Source organism: Lepisosteus platostomus, chromosome 19 (assembly GCF_059453375.1).
Source record: "Lepisosteus platostomus isolate fLepPlt1 chromosome 19, fLepPlt1.hap1, whole genome shotgun sequence".
NCBI lineage: Eukaryota > Metazoa > Chordata > Actinopteri > Semionotiformes > Lepisosteidae > Lepisosteus > Lepisosteus platostomus.
Genome location: NC_142629.1, coordinates 14,128,985 through 14,149,764, shown reverse-complemented (window position 1 = coordinate 14,149,764; position 20,780 = coordinate 14,128,985). Strand labels below are relative to the sequence as shown.

General features: G+C 43.1%; 1 protein-coding gene across 4 annotated transcripts in view; it reads right to left on the bottom strand.

The window, feature by feature from the left end:
- Window positions 1-375: 375 nt before the first annotated feature.
- Window positions 376-20,780, bottom strand: part of ankfn1b (ankyrin repeat and fibronectin type III domain containing 1b) — a 247,305-nt gene continuing 226,900 nt past the window's right edge. For all 4 annotated transcript variants that reach the window (XM_088613116.1, XM_088613114.1, XM_088613115.1 and 1 more), the window contains 12 exons: window positions 19,411-19,518; window positions 15,279-15,378; window positions 14,207-14,339; window positions 12,980-13,099; window positions 11,998-12,213; window positions 8,980-9,146; window positions 8,140-8,290; window positions 6,605-6,773; window positions 5,656-5,822; window positions 4,987-5,197; window positions 4,038-4,612; window positions 376-2,560 (listed from right to left, as the gene is read on the bottom strand). In XM_088613116.1, coding sequence (XP_088469242.1) covers window positions 2,273-2,560; window positions 4,038-4,612; window positions 4,987-5,197; window positions 5,656-5,822; window positions 6,605-6,773; window positions 8,140-8,290; window positions 8,980-9,146; window positions 11,998-12,213; window positions 12,980-13,099; window positions 14,207-14,339; window positions 15,279-15,378; window positions 19,411-19,518 — 2,405 coding nt within the window. In that variant the 3' untranslated portion in view covers window positions 376-2,272. The remainder of the gene's footprint in view (window positions 2,561-4,037; window positions 4,613-4,986; window positions 5,198-5,655; window positions 5,823-6,604; window positions 6,774-8,139; window positions 8,291-8,979; window positions 9,147-11,997; window positions 12,214-12,979; window positions 13,100-14,206; window positions 14,340-15,278; window positions 15,379-19,410; window positions 19,519-20,780) is intronic.

Sequence of the window (20,780 nt, the reverse complement as noted above, 5' to 3'; positions counted from 1 at the left end):
TTATTTCAGTGATTCGTTTTGACGGTGTGCTAAAATTGGGGTGCACTGTGTTTAAACATGACTTTCACAGTGACCTTGCAATGAAGGATATGTGTCGCTATCAAGAAATACAGTACAAAACTAACTTGTTTCTATGGATTAAATTACTGCTGAACACATCTCATCCCTTTAACAAATAAAAATAAGCATTTGGGCCAGTTTTCACTGCTTAGATCTAGTCTTAGGCTAAGTTAATATCCAGGTAGTCCAAACTTCATTGTTTAGGTGGCTTGGAAACAGTAAGCGTAAAACAAAATACAAAATATTTTCATAGACCTATATAGAGACTCTACAAGATATGCAAAACAGTAAAAAAAATAATGAAATGCACATTAATAATTTTAATAATATTCATTTATTATCCAATAAAAATAGACTTTAAAAAATGATGTCATGTCTTCTTCATGAACCGGGCTGTTCAGATTGCTGAATTGTGGGAAGCAGAGATTTCTGCATCTTCATATGTCGTAAAACGTTAGAGGTGAAAAACAGGATATTGTACATGTAGTTCACTGCAGTCTTAGCTAGCTTGGACCCTTTCAGTTACCCTAAATAGCACAGAAGCTTCATGTCAACAGCATTAAACAAAAATTGTAACTGAAACTTTGCTCAAGTAAGACTGCGAAGCACCTTATATCCCCTTTGTAGTTTGTTGTCAGAATTCCCCTTCACATCTGGTTTGTATACATTGTGTAGCTCATCCCTACAGTAAAACTGAAACGGACTGTAGAAACTGAAGGATACATCTAAGTTCTTACACAATAATGAAACTGTGTCAGTGGAACTAAGACTTGTCTCTTACAAATAAACATCAGTATACCACAAGACTTGTTTTTGTTGGACCCACAGAAGCAAACACAGAGCTCTTAGAAGTCAAAATAAACAATCAGAGCTTCCTCTTTGCCCAGACAGATTAAGTATTGTAGGTTAAAACAAGCATTCAGACACCGAGTCTGAAGAATGGGGAAGGAAAAGGACACTCTTTTTTACTTCAGTAGATAACTAACGCAAGTACTTAAACTTACAAAATGAAAGAATATCAACATCAACAACAAAAAAATAACTCCCCTAACTTTGTGCAACTGATATATCACTAATCTGTATAACAAACACAAATACAAACATCTAGGCTGATGACTAGTACAGCATGATATACATCTTCGGCGTCTTTGCAAGTTCAGGAAGATTCAAGGCTTCCTACACATGTCAAAAAAGGATCTGGAAGAAGAATATTGCTTCTCTTGAGTTTTTCCTGCTTGCAAATTGTTTGCAATATAACTATCTGTTTTTGCCAGTTCCAGTCGCAACTGTCTGAGAAACAATAAACGTTTAACCAGCGTTTTCAGAGTCTCTTTGGTAAACGGTGCAGTTCATTCTTCAAGAGTTTCAGCTCCTCTTACCTCTTCCACAATCCTGAGAAAGGCAACCCATCGAGTCAGTAAGTCCATGGCTCTCAGCCAGTCTCCATGTTTTGCATTTATTTCATGTCAAGTATAAGTTTACGGCCTCTCGTATCTCTCCTCACGGGCATAGATACTGAACTGGAAGAACCCTTAATCCTTCATGAAGGCTAACATCTGATAGTTTACATCTCTGAATGGACACTAGCCTATACACAACACCACCACTCCAGAAGTGCTTTTGGAGAGACTCTAGAATACAGTGGTTAGGGTTTTCAGTTGCGGTGCAGTCACAGAACAGTGTACGTTTGACTGCATCGGATGTTTTTAATACTAAATATAAGAAGTACACGTAACATCACTATATGAAACATCTATAAATGTTTCTCATACCCGAGCACATTTTATGTGGTTGCTATCCTGCAGGCTGATTCCGCTAAACTGAGAGCACTTGTTATTTTGCTCCCTCCAAAGAAAAACCTTTGAACCCTTTTGAACAGATCCCTTTTGCCAGTCTTGGATTTTTTCCTCCCCCCCCCCCAAAAAAAGTAGCTAATCCTGTTCAATGTCTACATTTGAAGGACCGTGATCTTGTGAGGATCGGCTGCATTACGGGGGAAGAGTCTCAGCAGCGTCTGTCGCACAAAAAAACAAACCAAAACAAAAAGACGTCGGAACTGCTGCGAACGGGAAACGTAACAGGTAAAGACGTGCGAGAACCTCAGATGAGGTTTACTTCTGGCCGGCATCGAGGCTGCCTAAAGTAAGTTGAGTTCCTCCAAAGACGAGCCAGACCAATGGGAAGCAGGGGGACACAGGGGTTCCCTTCTCTCTCAAACGGTGGTGGCGCGGCTGAATTGCAGTGCCAGCGGGGAGTATTCCTTGACGCGCACGCACAGCTTCCCGCGGACCCACGGGTTCTGGAGCTCTAGCGGGCGGAGCTCCTCCTGGAGCCACTTCTCCTTGTCGTCCACCACGAGGACCAGGCCAAAGTGCTCCAGCTGCTCCTCCCTGTAAATGAACTCCTCCGGGCTTCCCAGCAGCCTCCGGGACACCTCGTTCATCTCCTGCACCACCAGCCGCACCATCTCCCTCACGGACGTCTTCTGTGTGACGCGGAGCTGAGGTACGACAGGAGGGACAAACGGCACATGGCTGAGCTGCACTGGAGTTAACTGGAATGCAAACAGTTTCTTAACTAGGTTCCAGTACAGAACTGATCAAATATTCATTCACCAGTTGGTCAAATTCTAGTAGCGGTGAAACCAGTCGCCGATAATAAAGGAAAACCATGCTTAAAACGTTGTCGTACTTGGCTGAGGAAATAACAGCAGAAGGTCAGAACTGTCACCACCCCACTTACAAGGAATGAGCCAGGGAGGAAGCTGAAAGGGTGAAGTTGGGGGTGGAGGGAGCAGCGCTACAAAATATGCATGTGGTGTTGTGGGCAGCCAGCAAGGATTTATCACTGGAAAGCAGAAATTCAAGATTTACCTCTTCCCAAATGTCTGTTAAATAACACCATGTGATGTTAAAAAGCTGAAAGTATAATTTGTTTTTAGAAAAAATATATTTTATGTTTGACATACAGTAAAAGACCATTTCACTATTATTCTTTAAGTTACATAGCAGAGCATCTGTATAGTGAAGATATGATCCAGGAAGTAGAAGACTATAAAAAATCTGTACCACATAACTTCTAATGACAAAATCATAACCTAGAAAACAAGACATCGACTGCTTTCAGAGTGCACAGCATCACAGCCAAAACAAAGTAGCCATGGAACGCATAATTCAAGTCTTGAAAAATGTAATTTTGCATAGGATATCTTGTAAAGCTTATATCACTGAGGTTTTAACAGGACCAATTTTGAGACTGAATAAAATGTTTTAATTTAAGTGGTACATTTATTGGAAGCCTAAGGTAAGTACTGCACTGGGTAACTTTGATGGAGAATCTGTCATATTAGATAAAAGCCTGTCATGAAAAGAAACTTTGTGCACCTCAAATTAATTTGTAATTTTCTTGTATAATATATAATTTGTTATAGAATCATATGTTGTTTTTGGAACATGCTCCTAAAATAGAATAGCCAGTTGTGTGTTTGTAGTGTTTCAGCTATGAAACAATGATCACACACTGGGGAGAATGTGCAGGTGAGTGCAGGCTGACTCTTCTCACATGCCCAACTTCAAACTACTCATCTTTTAACATATCACAAGCAGCACAGCATCTATGAATAAGATTCAGTGCAGACTAGAGGAGCGATGCATGCTTAACCGATGGCATGGCATGCCTGCAAAAAGAGGTCACAAGTGTTGCTGGGTCACTGAGAGTGGAAGGCACCTTCGCCAATTAATCCCACAGTGCCCTTAGTGGGGCTCAGTCAGTTGTGCACTGTGCAAGTCATTCTTGGGTAATCTCAGTCCCAGTCATCTAGTGACCGGAATCATGCTCAAACCATAGAGCCCACCTTCCACTCAAGTGGTCACCTTTACAAGCTGACCCACTCAGGAGGCCCCACAAATTAATTTGTAGGACCCCGATGGAGATTAGGATGAGGAGGAAAAGTGTAGGGATTAAATGCGCTTTCATACCTTAACACTGGTTTCCTTGGGTAGGCCAGTTCGGTACTGAGGATAAACCCGTATTGTCATGTATGAGCTCTTCCTTCGGGCACCGGGCGAGGGCTCCAAGAAGCGGGTGGTCCCCTCCTCCGACCTGGCCCTGGTAGGGAGAGGTGGGTGGCCCCTCTCGGTGGAGCAGCGGTCGACGGACGAGGGCCGGTGCCAGCGGCGCTGGGGCGAGGCGAGGGACGCGGGGAACTCCAAGCTGCTGGTGCGCACACACAAGGCCTGGCGCTTCTCGGTGATGCGGAGGAGCTCGATTTGCCGGCTGGGGAGGATGAAATCGCTGTCGAAGAGCTCGGCCGGGTGCCTCCTGTCCCCGGGTTCGGGGGGCGGGGGCTCGGAGGCTTGCAGGACATCCGGCGTGCAGTCCCGCAAGCCCCCGGCACCCTCGCGTGAGAAACCCGGCTCCATGGCGGAGGAGCAGGGCGAGGGGGGTAGCAGGTCCAGCTCCCGGGGGCTTTGTGCTCGACTGGAGTCGTAATCGCTGTCCGTGGTGAGGAAGACCTCCGAAGAGCCCTCTTCATCCGAGAGGCCATGGAAATCTGCACAAGTAACATCGAGGTCAGATTGATCACTGGGATGCCACGGGTTAACATAGTCTACTCCAACTACGCAATAAAGCCAAGCCAACGGTGAAAAACCGAGGGGTTTTATTATTGAGCTGGACACAAAATTTCACAATTTTGTGGGTTTTTTTTTTCATATCATCTTCTTCCATTATGGAATTGCCAATTGATTCTTTGGATCTCAGATCTAGCCAAACTAACTAACTGGGCCGGACAGCTTTCCTCACATTTGCAACCTCATATTCTTCTGCAGCCTTCAGGTTCAGAGCTGTCCGCACCACAGCCTGCCCCCTAAAGGACTTCCCGAGGGCGGCTGTGCTGTGGCTTCAGGGAGAGAGAGATTCTCTCACCAGAGTTGTGCTTGCGGCTGGTCTCGGGCGAGGGCATCGGGGAGGGCAGGTAATCGGGCTGCGAGGAGGTGGAGCTCGGCTTATCGGGAACCACGTCCTGGGAGAAGTCGATGATCCAGCCCAGGGAGACGCCTCCAGACGGCTGCTTGTACCTGGCATACTGCAGAGAGTCCATGATCCACCGGGCCTCCCTCCACACTTCTTCCATTTGCTGATCAAACCAAGAGATACATTGAGGGATTTCAAATCTGTTCACTCATTGGAGACGTCTTAAAACAGGAGCTGAAAAATATCTTCTCCACTTGCAGCATTTCTAAAAGGCAGTTCCATGAATGAACCCTTCAAAGCTGTTTAAAATGAGGCACTGGGAGTATGGTGTGGAATCATGCCGTTACTTCTAACTCTGAGCTTGGAGGCATTTAAAATCAATATTAAAGTTGGATTTAAACAGGATCTACATTTTTCCTTGCTACACATTTTGTCTTTTGTTTTTTTTAAACAATACACTTTTTTTAAAGTAGACCAAATCCAAATGATTTGTTTTCTAAGTAATATAGACTGAATGCAAGGAGCTCAACTATTTCTTAAACTATTGCTGTAGTTTTGCCACAGCCCCTGAAACAGACGTTTGTGGGCTTTGTTCTGAAGTGGGAGTGGCGTGGGTCTCACCTGCATGTGCTCCTGGACCTGCTGGTGTTTCTGTTTGGCAGCCAGCAGCTCAGACTCGGAGAAAGCCTCGCGCAGGGTCTGTTGGGACATCAGCGACTCCAGCTCCAGCAGGGCCGAGACACGGCAGTACTGCCCAATAAAGCTCGGGCAGTAGGCATCAAAATGCACTGCAAAGACAGGGCACACACACCATCACAACATGGCACCCTGAAACCACTCAGTGGAGCAGACCAAGCAAGAATTGCAACCAAAATGTCCATTTCGTTTATTTAGTCATTTAGCTTTTCTCCGTGTAGAAAACAAAGTAAACTCACATTGAAGCATGTGAAAACTGCAATGTTCATTATATAGATCTGCTACAAGAAATGGTTTGAAGCATTTCTTACTGACCTACAGACCAGCTCTGATTGCTCCCCTTCTCCATTAATCTGCAATAAGATTGTGCCCTGAAACCTCACATTTTACTACCTACACTTATGAACACCAATGTATAAATGTCAATTATTTCAAACCTTATTCATATTGCTTATGACCCTTGCATGACATATGTATCATCAAAAAGGAACTACATGATTGAAAGGTAATAAGAATCTCTAAAAATACCACAGGCCAGCAGAGCAAAGAACCTGTCCCAATTCATTTTGAAGAAATACACTGAATCTTAACCAGTCTTCTTATTCTTTCAGGGGCCTGTGCGTACTTCCAATCTGTGTACCAAGTTGTTCTTTTTGAAATGACGTGTGACCTAAACACTGCAAATACCCGTTTTCCTACCATTAAAGGTGAGTGTCATCTACAGTATTTATCAGTAGCCAAAGAGTGGGCTAAATCGCTATCTCTACAGCACCAGGATGAGCAAATGTTTTCCACCGCGAATGAGAAGACCGTATCTGAAACTGTTAACACTGCTGGTGTCAGCCTCGGCCTAGAGGGCGCCGTTGTGCCTCACCCAGCTCGAAGATTTGCAGGGGTAGGGTGAGGAAGCCAGATCGAGGGGAGTAGGGGTTGTTCTGCCCCGGAGCGGTGCATACATCATCGGAAGGGGGCAACAGCAACAGCATCGACACCTTCTCGCCAAATTCCAGCACTTCCTGGCTGTAGATACGGAATTCCTGAGCCTTGTTGAGAAAGAGGAAATTCGGCATTCAGGGAATACGGGCTGAATTCAGTCGGAATACTGGAGATGAGTCGAAGGGGATTGTCCACAGAAAAAGGTTTGAGATTGGTTTGAGGGGATGCAAATTATGCTAATGAATGAGTGACCATCTATAATAGGTTAATAGAACACTAATGATTAATTGCATGCCTATTAAAAATGTCATGTTCTCATATGTAAATGTTTCATTAATGAATACTTCAATTTTTTATCTTTGTTAAATAGTTGTGAAGTGTCATTTGCAACCCGTAAACTAAAGTTAGCATGTTTTCTTTAGGCTTTTATTGTCTGTAATGGTACAATATTCTTGTTCCTTCCACCACGGGTTATTAATCATGTCAAGGCCCGCAAAATTTGGGCTCATTTTCAATTCAATGGTGATTATGAAACCAATGACTGCTGGTTTGGATTGTTGGATTTTGGTATTAAGCCATTTGGCTGATAGAGAGGACTCCTGGCTATAGGGACAAAGATGTTGGCCATCTCCAAGAACAAGAAAAGAGCCAAGAAGTTCCTACAATTTCAAATGTGAATGGGCAAACAAGGGTTTGATATTTAGAGTTGGATACTGCTCATGTATGTGTATCAGGGGTGGGTTCTTTCACAAACCTGTATTTCTAAACTAAAAATATACATAAATTCACAGTTAGCAGTAGCTTCCCTGATGAAATAAACACAATCTGTAGGGAACTGAAAGAAACAGGTAGACAGTCTTCCAGTCTCATTTTTAATTTTCAGTACTTACACATATTAATAAACTATTCATGTTAAAGATGCATGAGCTGGAACACCGAAGGAATTATTGCCAGCCAAATTATGTTTTTGTAAAACGACTGCTTGAAAGATGTACTGTATGTCCACGTAATCAATACATCTCCTCCTTCTCAGTTACCGATATTTTCTGTATGTGTTATTATCGAGAAATCCAAGAAAGGTTTTATTTTATAGATAACACAGCAGTCAGGTCACACTAATAAAAAATAAGTCTATTACAGCCATCAAGATTATGGCTTCAAACAAGACAATGCTGAATTCTGCAACATTTGCATATGTTCTGTCAAAAAGCAGCAGAAAAGAATTAAATTATGTCTATGTTTGTTCTACCTGAAGCTTAATAGGTTATAGAAACAGAAATCCAAAGTCATCATGATACAGTATCTTAACTTCACACATTCAAAATAAGGTTACTAGCTTGAAATTGCCAGCAAGGTGCTGTTACTCTTCTTGTTAGGAGAGCTTGCAGCTTGTGAAAAACCCGAACTGGAATCGACATGCAACGGGACTCTAGACATGGCAGGGCTCCTGATGTGAACCAGCCAGCCCCTCACCTGGTTGACAGGGATGTTGATGTGCGTCATGAGCTCCATGGCGGCACTGCGCAGGTCCTGCAGAAAGAGCTGCTGGGGGCTGTGCACTCTCTGCTCTGTCGCCACCGTGTCCTCCAACGAGCCAAGGCTCAACAGCCACTCCCACTCCTCCCTGCCAGCCAATCAAACACTATTTTAGCCACAAAGCCAACTGGCAAGACAACTTCCCCTTTAAGACTACAATGACCAACCGAAGAATCTACACCAAAAATGCATGAGAAACCAAATATCAATAATGGAACAAATATGGACTATGAAACAGAAACAGTTGGCAGTGTTGTATGATCCTGGGGTTGGTGTTTAACATGAACTGATGTATTGCTCGTTTGCTCCAGCAGAAAACTAAAACATTTGGCATTGAAAACAACCATCTGGGAGAAGGTCAAACCCTAATCTCACCCTCTTCTGCCTGCCTTTGTATAAATATCATGGATCGTTTTCAACCCACTCCCTCTACCCCATCTTCATCCTTGCAGTAGCTCCCAGTCTTCCCCTTTATTTAAGGGGGGGGGTGTTGGTCCAACAGCCCTGTCCTTTCCAACGGGCTGTCATTTTCTTCAGACAGACGAGTTACCCCAATAAAGCTCATCCTACATTATACAAATTGCACCTGCACTCTGCCTTACTTGGGATTCGAGCGAACCGCTGGATTAACCATTCGTAAGAATGAAGAAATGGAATGGAATCGATTCAGGGTAATCTGCACCTGTTGTGTGACACAACAGGAAGGTACTTTACCCCACAATTCCTTGCCCTTTAATGGAACCAAATGGATAAGGGGGAAAGACATGGGAATCCCACCTGGAGACGTTTGGGTTGTCCCGGATCTTGACGTGGCAAAGCATGTTGGGCAGCTTCTGTGGCACCAGGACTCTGATCTGATCCACAGAGCTGCAGAGCTTCAGGTAGCCCAGGTAAAGGCCTGGGGAGAGGGTCTGCCTGCTGCGCCGATGATAGGCTAGCTTCTCCTGGAACACACAACACCGGGAGGTGACCACTCTACTTTGGACCCATCATGCAACATGCAGGAACACAGCTGAAATACTTTAGCCTCATTGGGAAACCAAAATTCTCCCTGACATCTTGAATTAACAAAACCTTTTGCTCTAAAAAGGTCATGTTAGAGCAAGCAATTTGCTTGGTTGAAGGTATAGTGTAAAAACAAATCACAGTCTTTTCTGTTGCCCTGGTGTTTCAATATCTGTGCACCTGCCCGTTTTCTCACACTTAATTACCTAAAACCTTAGTTGAGCTGAAAATTAATTTATCTATCTAGAGCAGCTCATAAAGAGTTGATTTCAGGGTACCTTGAAATTCCTTTAGAAAATGTTCCAAAAGCTGGAGTGATTAATGTAATTAATGGATTCCTTATGTAAATAAGAGCTCAAATAGCAAACACAGCGTCTCTCTTCTCTAGGGCTAGGTTAAAAAATGTTCTAAATGGATCGCCACAGGTTATAAAAAGATTGTTTTTGTATTTTTTACATTTACGACAAAGCCACAGCTAACTGAGCATGTAATGTTTGGTAATTGCTGATAAAATACAGTATTGTGGTTAGGGGTCATGTTCACAAAGATTTTATGAACTTTTTATAATGGATGTTATAGTGGTTTACAATGTGCAGAAAATACACTCTCATGCTGGTGGAACATTCCAAGATGGCATAAATTTCGTAATAAAGTGAGCCTAGAGGCAAATGTATTGGAAATGTCTTTCTCTCTTTTGGCAAATCTTTATGAAAAACATCTATAGAAGACCACCATTCAGGTCTGTGCCCTTTCGGTTAATGTAAATATAGCCCCTATGATATATTGGAAGTCTTTCAGATGAGATGAGTGGTTTATGAATTTCATAAATGTGCACATTCTGTGTGCTTCTGCAGCGTCAGAGGAATTGCTCCGTCATGCTCTGAAACACTTTCCATATTTACTTCTTTACTACTGCTGAAAGGTATTTTGAATAACAGAGGACAAGGTTTAAATAGGGCCCAAGTTGTTTGCCTTGAATACGCTGTGAAGAAAACCGAAAAATCAATGCATCTCAGCAATGAGCTGTCACTGTGTTATGAGAAATGCTGTATTAAACATTTAGATTCTATTTATAATGGAGAGAAAAGAACTCATTTTCATCGATCCCTGAAATCAGATGACAAAATAAAGCAATTAGGCACAGTGAAACAGCCAAGTGCTATAAATGAAAAGAAAATGGAGGCTATAAAAAGATCTCATTGGCCTTTACTATCAGTAGTTCCTTAGACAAAATGAAAACGTGTGGGGAAATATACTGTCTAGAGGTGCCAGTGTCACTATTCATAGGTCGACACTTGTCGAGTTTGTACACAAATGACAAAATTCACGATAAAACCTAGTGCTCAAATGTTCAGATGTTTTTTAGACCCTTTACAGCTTGTCCACAACATGACTTTACTGCTTGGTAAAATCATAAAACAGCAATCAACAGGCTGGAATGACAAACATGATTCTAACAATAGGTGACACATAAAACAAAACACACACAAAACAATAAATTGAGCAATTCCATTGAGTATTATTATGGAAATTAAGATCATAGATCAGATTTTAATGCAATGCCAATAACTGTCTCAAATCAGAGAAAGCTTTCTGATTCATGAAACTGAAAATCTTAGCATATCACTTCTGCCACAGTGCCACAGTGTGTACGGTGCATGTTCAACCCTGACATTTTTTTGTAATTCATGGTTTTACATGAAACATAGTGTTCAACCAAAGTCATTTCCATTGGGAGATTATAGTCAGCTTACTATCATATTTTATACATATAGCCTAGGCTATATGTACTCATACTGATTTGGTAAATCAGTTGAGTGCGAAACATATTTTTCTCAATAATAATTTTCAATTTTCTGTTATAATATAATTTTTTATCATAGTTTTTTATTTTCCTTTACTTTGCCCTTATAAGCATTGCCTTGTTGTCTTATTATTTACACAGAATGTGTTGTTTTAATGTTGTCTTATTACCATTGTTGTGTTTTCTGAATGATTCCTGGAATTTTTCATGTCTATTTTTTTTATAAAAACTGCACATTGTTGCCTGCGCACTTAGTCACATTTGCTGGGTGTCAGTTTTGCAATTATTTTGTCTCTTTGTTTATACTGAAGAGGATAAATAATCAAAAGGGACAAAGACAAAAAAAACATCCAATCAACACTGCAAGAGTGACATATGAGTTAAAAGAAGGATCTAGAATAAGCAATTAACCTCATTTGTCAACTCTGCGTTTGAAACACAGGCTAAGGCTAAATCAAGATATGGGGCTAAAAAGTGACTTTTGACAGTGGATTAAATCAAAACTTTTGACCTACCTGCCAAACATAAATTCCTAAGTCCCTGGCTGATGGCCAGCTTTCCAATGGACAGAGGCGAGATGCCTGTAGCAAACAGCAAGCTGACCTGTCATGGGCTTAGTGGAATTTGCTATGGGCAGGTAGGTAAGTTGATTTGAGCCATGTCCTCCATTTCGTACTAACAGCTTTCTCTGGGGCTAAAGAGAGAAGGGCAGTCTACACAGGTCTGAAAGGGATAAAACCCTGACTATCTAGTTACAGCCCAGGTTAAGACAAACCCTAGCTTTACGGATTAGCCAATCAATTGTGACTTTCCATTGCACAGAAGCCGAAGTCACTGGCAAACAGAAAGCTGGCATCATGCATGAGGCTGGAAAAAAATTCTCGTCAGATCAGACAAGGTTTTGATTTAGCTTATGCCAAAAAGCATTCATAAAGCAGAGAGGAGAATTGACCAAAGGGAGACGTGCTGTTTCCTGCGTCACTTACGTGCAGAGTGATCAGCAGCATGTCCAAAGCAGTGGGCTCCTCAGGTGATGAAATCGACTTGCGCTGCAGCTGAAGTTTACAGAGCTGGGCCCATCGTACGCTGTCCAGGCCTGGGCTGGCGCTCAGGTCACGGAGAGTCACCAGCAGAGCGTTGCCATGCTTGTCCTTGATGGGCTCAAAGTACACCCTCCCCAGATCCTGCGTTCCCAGCATGCCCTGTTCCAGACAGATGTCAAGGGAGCATGAATTGCTGCGTCTTGTGGTGGAAGATTTTGTGTTTAGCCAGTGCTTTTGAGCGTTTAACACAGGTTACATTGTGGTGCTTCAATGTTTAGTCACTGTTGTTAAATGTCAAGTCTGATTACAGGTTTATTCTTGCCAAAGAAAAAAAAAACAATGAAAGCAAACAGATAAGGACATCAAATTGCTCCTATTCCCAAGATGTTCCTTATATAATAACTCTGAAAAGCCTATTTGTGTTAATGAGGCATTCATGTTTAGGCTGTAAAAGAACAGGTAAAAGCTCATTCTGAAAGAAAAGAGACACAATGTTTTGCTTTCACACCTGAAGAAGGCTCCACAGCCACAATGTTGTCTCGTTTCTTTTCAGCATGGAATAAACCTTTACTGATTCATTCTGACTGTCCAACCAAGATATGAAACATGATGCTACCCGGCACCCAGCAAATTCTGAGTGATGTGCCAACTTCTAAATACTATATGGATGTAACACAAGGACTGTGAAGAGGCATACAGCAAAACAGATGTCAGACTTAGCCGGATCTGCAAACCTCCCAGTTCTTGCTAAATAAAATGCACTTTTGCTACATACTGTAGTCCGTTTGCGACACTCTGCATTGCTCCTTCTTGTGACTGACAGGCTGATTGAGCATCAATTCTCAGCTAAGAGTTATGAAGTACAGAATGCAGTAGTGTCTGAGTTGGCGATATGCGTGGCAGGGAACAGGGGAGCGGGTGTTACCTGCAGCTGAGAAACGGCCTGTAACATTTTTAGCCGCGTCTGAAGAGCACAGGAGTAGGAGGACTGGGAAGGGCTCAGGCACTGCTGCATCCAAGGAATCTCTTCCCAGAGACAGGACACCTGCAGCGTCGACACCAGCACTGTAAGCCTGGTAGGACCCAGACACACATTCCCAGACTCACAAATAGAGGGCGTTATGCAACACTCAAAACCACGCTGAGCCCACACGAGCCCTTCTTAAGTTAAACAACATAAATAAAGTACAAACTGGAAAATATATCTTTCAGGACGTTGACTTTAAGCTCCCCCTAGGTTGTTTAAATCTTTCCCTTTTGTATACACAAGGAGTCTGTTTCTTGTCTTAAAAATGCGCCATCAGGATTTTTGTGCTACAGAGCACTATGTGAACACAGGCCTACGTCCAAATGCATCCCACTCAACTGTTCAGGTCCTTTTGCTCATAAACACTGTTGGTAGAAGCTTTAGGAGAAATCATCAGCAATGATCTGAAATATGCATTCTAATATATTGGTTTAACATACTAACAAGTGACACCTCTGCACAGAAATGTTGTTACTTAAACCCGTGCATTGAAAAATGTTCAGACTATACAGTAATTAGGAACCAGGTATAAGAGACAGTGCCAACAGGATGTCACATTTACTATCTCTTTTTACAGATCCATCCTTTTAATACACAGATGGTGAGTTCTTTAGGAAGTGCTCTGGCTCTGACAGCTGATTTTAATTGACCTTTTATATCACTGGATGACAAATGTTGGAGTAGGGCAGTGACATGGGGGTTATATTAACTCGAGGGATTTTGTGGGGTGCGTTTTCTTCCTCTTTTGTATCCATATCCCCCTTCTTTTAAAGTCTTTCTGACACCCTAGCACAAACAGTACACCTTAAAACAGGGAGCAGGTTCTGGTAATTCTTTTAAGCTTGGTATAAGGAGACAGCCTGGAAGAGTGGTTGCAACTCTGGACCTACAGTAAAGCCAAAGTTAATGGGGTTAAGTCTCCAATTTACAATTTTATATTGTACCTTTGCAATATTTTATCCCCAACTGCTTCTGTTCTTCCATCTGTATAAAGGGGTGCCAGTATACAACAACTAACATCTTAGGGAGATGAATCTGCTTTATACCCTTCAGAACCAGGGTAGGTTCTACCACTATGAACATGTGAGCCTGTGTAGGACTTCACTTTGTGAGGGAAAGCCTGACCTTGGTGAACCAGAGAAAGTCTTGCATCAGAGAACTGGAGTAAGAATCGTCAATCTCCACAATTGGGATCTGGTCCTCAGGCGTGACTAGAATGTTGTCTTCTCTGTACAATATGGATGTTAGGTACAAACCCCTTCAAAAGATAAAACAACACAGTCAGTTTGCACATTTTCATGATGGACTATTTTGAAAAGACCGTAATCTTCAAGTGAAAAAACAGACCCTCACATGGGTCACCTCACATTGGATCTGTAAAAGCTGGGTGGTGTATTGAATAAAACTGAGGACTGTATTAGACAGAAATGTTTGTCTTTTTTCTCTTTCATAGCCTGCACACTTAATAGATGTCAGATATACACTAATAGGTTATAAAGTAATACCTCTGAAACTGTTAACATCGTTAGGAAAACAGTTTCAAGAAACACGTATAACAGCTACGCAGATCATAACTCAGAACAAGCAGAAGATCCAGTTTGAGCTAAGCCGCTTCTATAAAATGTCTACTTGAATGAATCAACCTTAATTTCGAGAGGGGGTTTGCCCCATAAAACATGCTACAGTGAAACGAGATTTATGGAGTTTAGAACAGAAGTTTGGGAAGAAAGTTAGATCCCCATCTCACCTACTTCTGCTCTCCTACATGTGTGTATATATATGTCATCTTCTCCTTTTTGTCATCTCTCTTGGACCCCTCTCACCACCCCTGCACCCTTGTAGCAGCTCCCTCGCTCATTCCTTGTGAAACTGAGGGGAGTTCAATCAGCCTCATCCTTGCAGTCAGGCAGCTGTTCCTTCAGCTAGGAGAGTTGCAACCTTTAATGTATTTGTACCTGTATTGCATTCATTAGGATCTAACTGAACTACTCAAGTATTCACTTATGGCTTGAGATCTGGTCTTCTGAGCCACTTTCATCTATCAGTGTGGGAGAGGAATGGGGTGAAAAGCAACAAACTTGCCGGTACTGTTCAGGTAGCTATGATGGACAGATGACCTAACATTCACTGGCTCAGCATCTTTAAAATAAAGAGCAAAGCAGCAGACTTTTGCATCGCACCGAAGAGAGGCCGTTACCTTTTGAGGCTTTTCACAAATTTGCTCGTCGGCTGGAAAAGGTGCCGCAGGCTCTTGGAGACAGAGTGCTTTCGTGTGTGGGGGGGCACCCTACATTGCTCTGACAGAGGAAAAAAACGAAACAAAGAGGAATAAAGTCAACTCATTTTCAAAAGATAGGCCAGTGTTTTTACGTTAATGGGAAACAGCTTTCCCAGTGCCACCTGACTGGCGTGACCATGGGTAAATGCATAAGCCTGTGTTGGCATGTGTAGGAGTACCCAATTCACTATGAAAACACAATCTGGAGAAACAGGCAGCTCTCCTAGTCAGTTTCAATTAATTTACAGCCCAGTTCCTTAAAAGGCACGGGTTTACGAGACATACAGCAACAGGTAATAAATCGTGAGACCTTTGGAAAAAAAAACATTTTCTCTTAATGTGGATTTTTTGGAGGGGGGGAACTTGTGTTAAAATACATTTTTTGGAAAGTGAACTTCAGTAGCCAGGAAAGCTTATATGGCTACTGTGTCTGTCTGCAGTTAAATTTACAGGGCTAATATCAGTCAACCACATAATATCTCTAGAGATCTTTATTGCAGACTGGAGGACTGCTAGGTTTACATTTCACTAATAAATGTTACGCCGCAGTTAAACAAGATGATCACAGAACACACTTTTTGAATTCTCGAAGAGGATAAGCAGAGGTGCTCAAATAGTGGACCTGTGCAGTTTTTCATAAGACAGGGTATTCAAAATAATTGCCTTGATAATTGTTTCAGTAACCGGTGACAAATACTATTATATTATATAGGAGGCCACAAAGAGATCTAGGAGAGATTATAAGCTGTAATGTGAAATGCCAACGCACACCAGCCACATTGTAGAACTGCCCGGAATAATATGAGATACAACCAGGTCAGAATATTTGCACATGTCAAATCCTTGATCGGTTTTTCTAGTAATATGCATTGTCAGTCCTCATCTGCAGTACAATAGCATCCGATTATCACTTCTTATGTAGAATGGGGTAGACGCATTTAAAATGAGATCACTGCAAGGTCTTAATGCATGTTAATCTTCATATAATTGATGAAAAACTGGAAAGAAAGACACAATATTTTGGCCGTTGAACCCTCTTCAGGTGTGAGCAGATTTTTCTTTCCACTTTCCAGTATGGAATGAAGCTCTTCTTGTTCTTGCACAGCTGTACTCTATAATGCAGCTCCTCACTCGAACCTCCTAATGTGAAAAGACCAACCCCACCAACACAGCCGTGCCACTCTCAGACAGCCATTATAACTTTAACCACAGCTGCGACAAGTCATCATAATCTCTGCTCATACATGACTGAAAGTGCCCTTTCATGTTCATTACTGAGCTATTTAGCTCTGCCTTTTGTTGACACTTCTGGCTTGAATTATTCTGGAGAACTGTAGAAAAATAAAACACAGTGATCTAAGGGCCTAGTCTGTTGTGGCTGGCCAAATGTTGGATTACAACCCAGCTGGGAGTGGATCACTTTCTAAAGTGTTCGGAGTATAAAGTTGCCACCAAGCACTTCTCGTTGAGAAGTGTTGGGTCTTAGACACAAATTTTGAAAAGGGCTGCCCAGGAGTCAGCTTTCATTCTTCTGGCCTCTCCTGTCCTCACTCAAATACCCCTGACTGAAACAGTGTCTTCTTGTGCACAGTCAGCCAGCTATTATTGTTTATGCAGCGGGACAAGCTTTTGTGTATTTACACGGTCAGATGGTAGGTGTTAAGAGCATGCATGCCAGGAAATAAGGAGCAGCGGTAGAGTCAAGGGACTGCGTGAAAACAGTGTTGGGGGGGGGGGAGCCTTCTGTGACGAGGAGTTTGTTTTCTGTGGATTTTGGGAGGAGGGAGAAATTCATTAGTACATGCCTGAGGCCACCGAAGTCATCGCAGTTTGCTCCCCGGTGAACGCATGAATAAATAAATCAGCCAACAAGCAGAACCCACAGTCGATTTTCCTCCTGGCACAGAAAGATATACAACAAAATAACAACCCAAAATACAGAGTCAGACAGGCGGCTGAAGCCTGATGTTGGGGACACTGTGGGTACTGAAGGCCTCTTTTCACAGTTTAATTAATCATGTTTTTAGAAGGCTGGGGGGGTGGGGGGGAGTGTGGGAGGCAGGGAGTCCTTAGGGGCAGCCTGCTTAGCCCGTGGCGATTTATATTGCTGAAATTAAAGTAAAGGCCCCATTCTGCAAGAACAACAAACATGACCCGAGCACAGAGATCTGGCTACCGTATCTGAAACGGCGCTAAAACAGACACCTGAACTAACCCTCCTGCAAAAGCACTGTCAACGCGGAACACTCTGGCCCTGTTTGGAAGCTACTACCCAAACCCCAAGGTGCTGACAAAAATCCGTGAAAGACAAACTTCATACACTTTTAAGCTTGTCGATTTAATGTCAACATACATGCCTACGAAACTAACCGGATTTCAGAGCAGTTTTGACGTTAGCTTTTGGAAAAAGGGGCTCACAAGGCACATTAATTTAAACCTGGAGAGAAGCTACGAGCTCTTACAGTTTAACAGAGGCACACAAGAACCGTGACAATAAGCAGCACTCGTACTGCAGAAAGTGTTTTTCATTTCAGAGTGACAGTAGGTTAACTTTGGAGAATATTTATATGGCTGTAATCACATTAAGTGCAGCTGCGTGCATGGAGCAATCTAATGCAATGATCTGTCTGGCTAAAAAAACTTAACAGAAATCTAAGGATATGTATAGTTCTCTTTCCTTCTCATTACTGCTGACTATGAATATTAAAAATGTAGGTATTTTTGCAAAAGTTAAAATTAGAAACAGAGTCTTTTATAGGTCAAGGATATAACAGAATTCTTACACTTATATAGCGCTTTTCTGGACACTCCACTCAAAGTGCTTTACAGGTAATGGGGACTCCCCTCCACCACCACCAGTGTGCAGCCCCACCTGGATGATGCGACGGCAGCCATAGTGCACCAGTACGCTCCCCACACACCAGTTCTCAGTGGGGAGGAGAACAGAGTGATGAAGCCAATTCATAGATGGGGATTATTAGGAGGCCATGACTGGTAAAGGCCAATGGGAAATCTGGCCAGAATGATGGGGTATCACCCCTACTTTTTTCAAGAAACACCCTAGGATTGGGAACTCAGTGTTACAGTACATCTTATCCAAAGGACGGTGCTTTTTTACAGTATAGTGTCCCCATCACTATACTGGGGCATTAAGATCCACACAGACCACAGGGTGAGTGCCCCCCTACTGGCCCCACTAACACCTCTTCAAGCAGCAACCTTAGTTTTTCTCAGGAGGTCTCCCATCCAGGTACCAGCCAGGCTGAGCTGAGCTTCAGTGGGCTGCCAGTTGTGAGTTGCAGGGTGATATGGCTGCTGGCAATATAGTCTTATGGAAACGATGTATCAGGATAGAATGTGTCTTTGCAATGTTTCCTGTTTAGATTTCAATTACCTTTTTCCAGCTATATTCTGTAGTTCAAGAAGCCCATCAAAGGGGCTGAACAACATTTCCTAGATGATTGCAAGTGATTAAGGGTAACAGTATGGTTCCCATGAGCAAACAGAGAACAGATATTGTCAATGAAGGCCTTGTATATGAAAGGGTGGGGCAAACCAGTACTAAGATTCGTATGTGGTGATTGGGTTGTCAAACTAAAACAGGATTTCCCACAGACTAGGGAACAAGAAAATCCATCAAAAACCCATCCATCTTTGGCTAAAAAGATAATTACCAATTGTAGTAGAGTGGTGGATTTGTTTAAATGCTGGCAGGAGGAAACAGCCATTCACCTTTTCTTTCAGTGCAGGGAAAAATGGTGGCTAAGGGGTTGGACTGATTTAGTTTGTGGATCACTGTTGTACCCCTAGAAACCCTTTGCCACTTGGACAGCCTCCTTTCAACACCACCTACACATCGTCTCTTCAGTTTCACTACAGGACAAGCTAAAATGCACCTGGCTGAGGTGTTCAGTACCGCAAGGCAAAACCTAAATAAACTGGGGGCCATCATAAGCAGGCATCGGACAGAGCACATACTACTTCTGTACCTCAGCACCACGGTGTGGATCAGGAAGCATGAGGTATCAGGCAGAGGAAAGGGAGCTCTTACCGTGACACCTGCAGTGCTGGTGGGCCTCTTTGATCTGGCTGAGCAGCTGGTCTAGGGCCTCCTTCTGCCCCTTGTGGCGCAGCTCACAGCCATCAACGTCCCTCCAGCCTGGAGAAGCAACGGGGGGCCAAAATTCAGAGCGTTAAAACGGGGCTGGACGTTTTACAAGTCCACACACGCGAAAAACCAAAGAAGCATCCCAAATTCCCGTAGGACTTCCGCAGCCCCACAGATACGGAGAGGTTTGCTCGTGCGGCATTCTGTGATGGCTCATCTGACACGTTACGCTTTGACGTCAAGGCAGCTAAATTAAACACCCCCGTGCCTGAACCTTTCTGCTCATTTTTTTTTCTTTTGTCACCGTTTTGTCTTCGCTTGTGCTGTGCAAAGGCTCTATAGATGGAAGCTGTTTGCGTTGATGTGGAGGGAGCTCCTGAATGGGGAAGGAGTGTCTAAACAAAAAGACATACAGACGCAGACAGAGCAAAGTTTTCAGATCATATTCGTCAAAAGATGAGACGCACGTCGACAGGGGAGGAAAACCCACCTGCACTGCAGGCAGAGTAAGAGAAGATGAGTAAGCATCTCTCTGCAGAAAAACAAAAACTAGAGTAACTTGATGAAGTCCTAGACCTTCTGGCCTGACTGAATCTTCTATCTGTGCATCCTGAGCTACAGGAATGGTGGACATCAGCAGAGTGCAACATGACCTGTCAGCCCTTCATGTATGAACAGTGGCGTGCTGCACCTCATTCACTGCTTTAGGTGCTGGGCAAGGATGCTCAAGGTCAGACACGACTGGGAGGCTCTGTAACATCATCAGAGGGCCCAGGAGAACAGTGGGATGGGATGTGGTGGGGAGAAGAGAGACGGTGGTCTGCACAATTCAGTCAGGGTGGTTATAAATACTGTACCCTCTGTTCCCGGAAAAAGATCCTGTCCTCACAGTACAGCTGGGCTCTTTATAGTGTTTGCTGAAAGTAACAAGGGCTTCACTGTCTACATTGCTACACGTCCACAAACATGAAAATGTTTCCAGTGACAGCAGACGAGGAAAACACAGACGCACGCGCATGCGGAATATTAAAAGGTAAGGTGTCGGCTTAAAAAAAGCTTGGTGCGCTGAAAAGGAAGATTCTCACCCACTTGAGAACTGTGCCTCCAGGGGCTTAAACTACCACTACCAAAGATCTAACCCGATGGGGACAGTCGAGCCTGCTGGTCCAGGCTGGTTGTCTTACATTCTAAATCACAACATAAAACAGCTCCATCAAATATTAAAAGTGAGTTAAGCAGTGGATACCTGGCAGCATACAAGAAGCAGGAATTTATTAGTCTAACATCCACTATTATTACACGATGAAGGTATT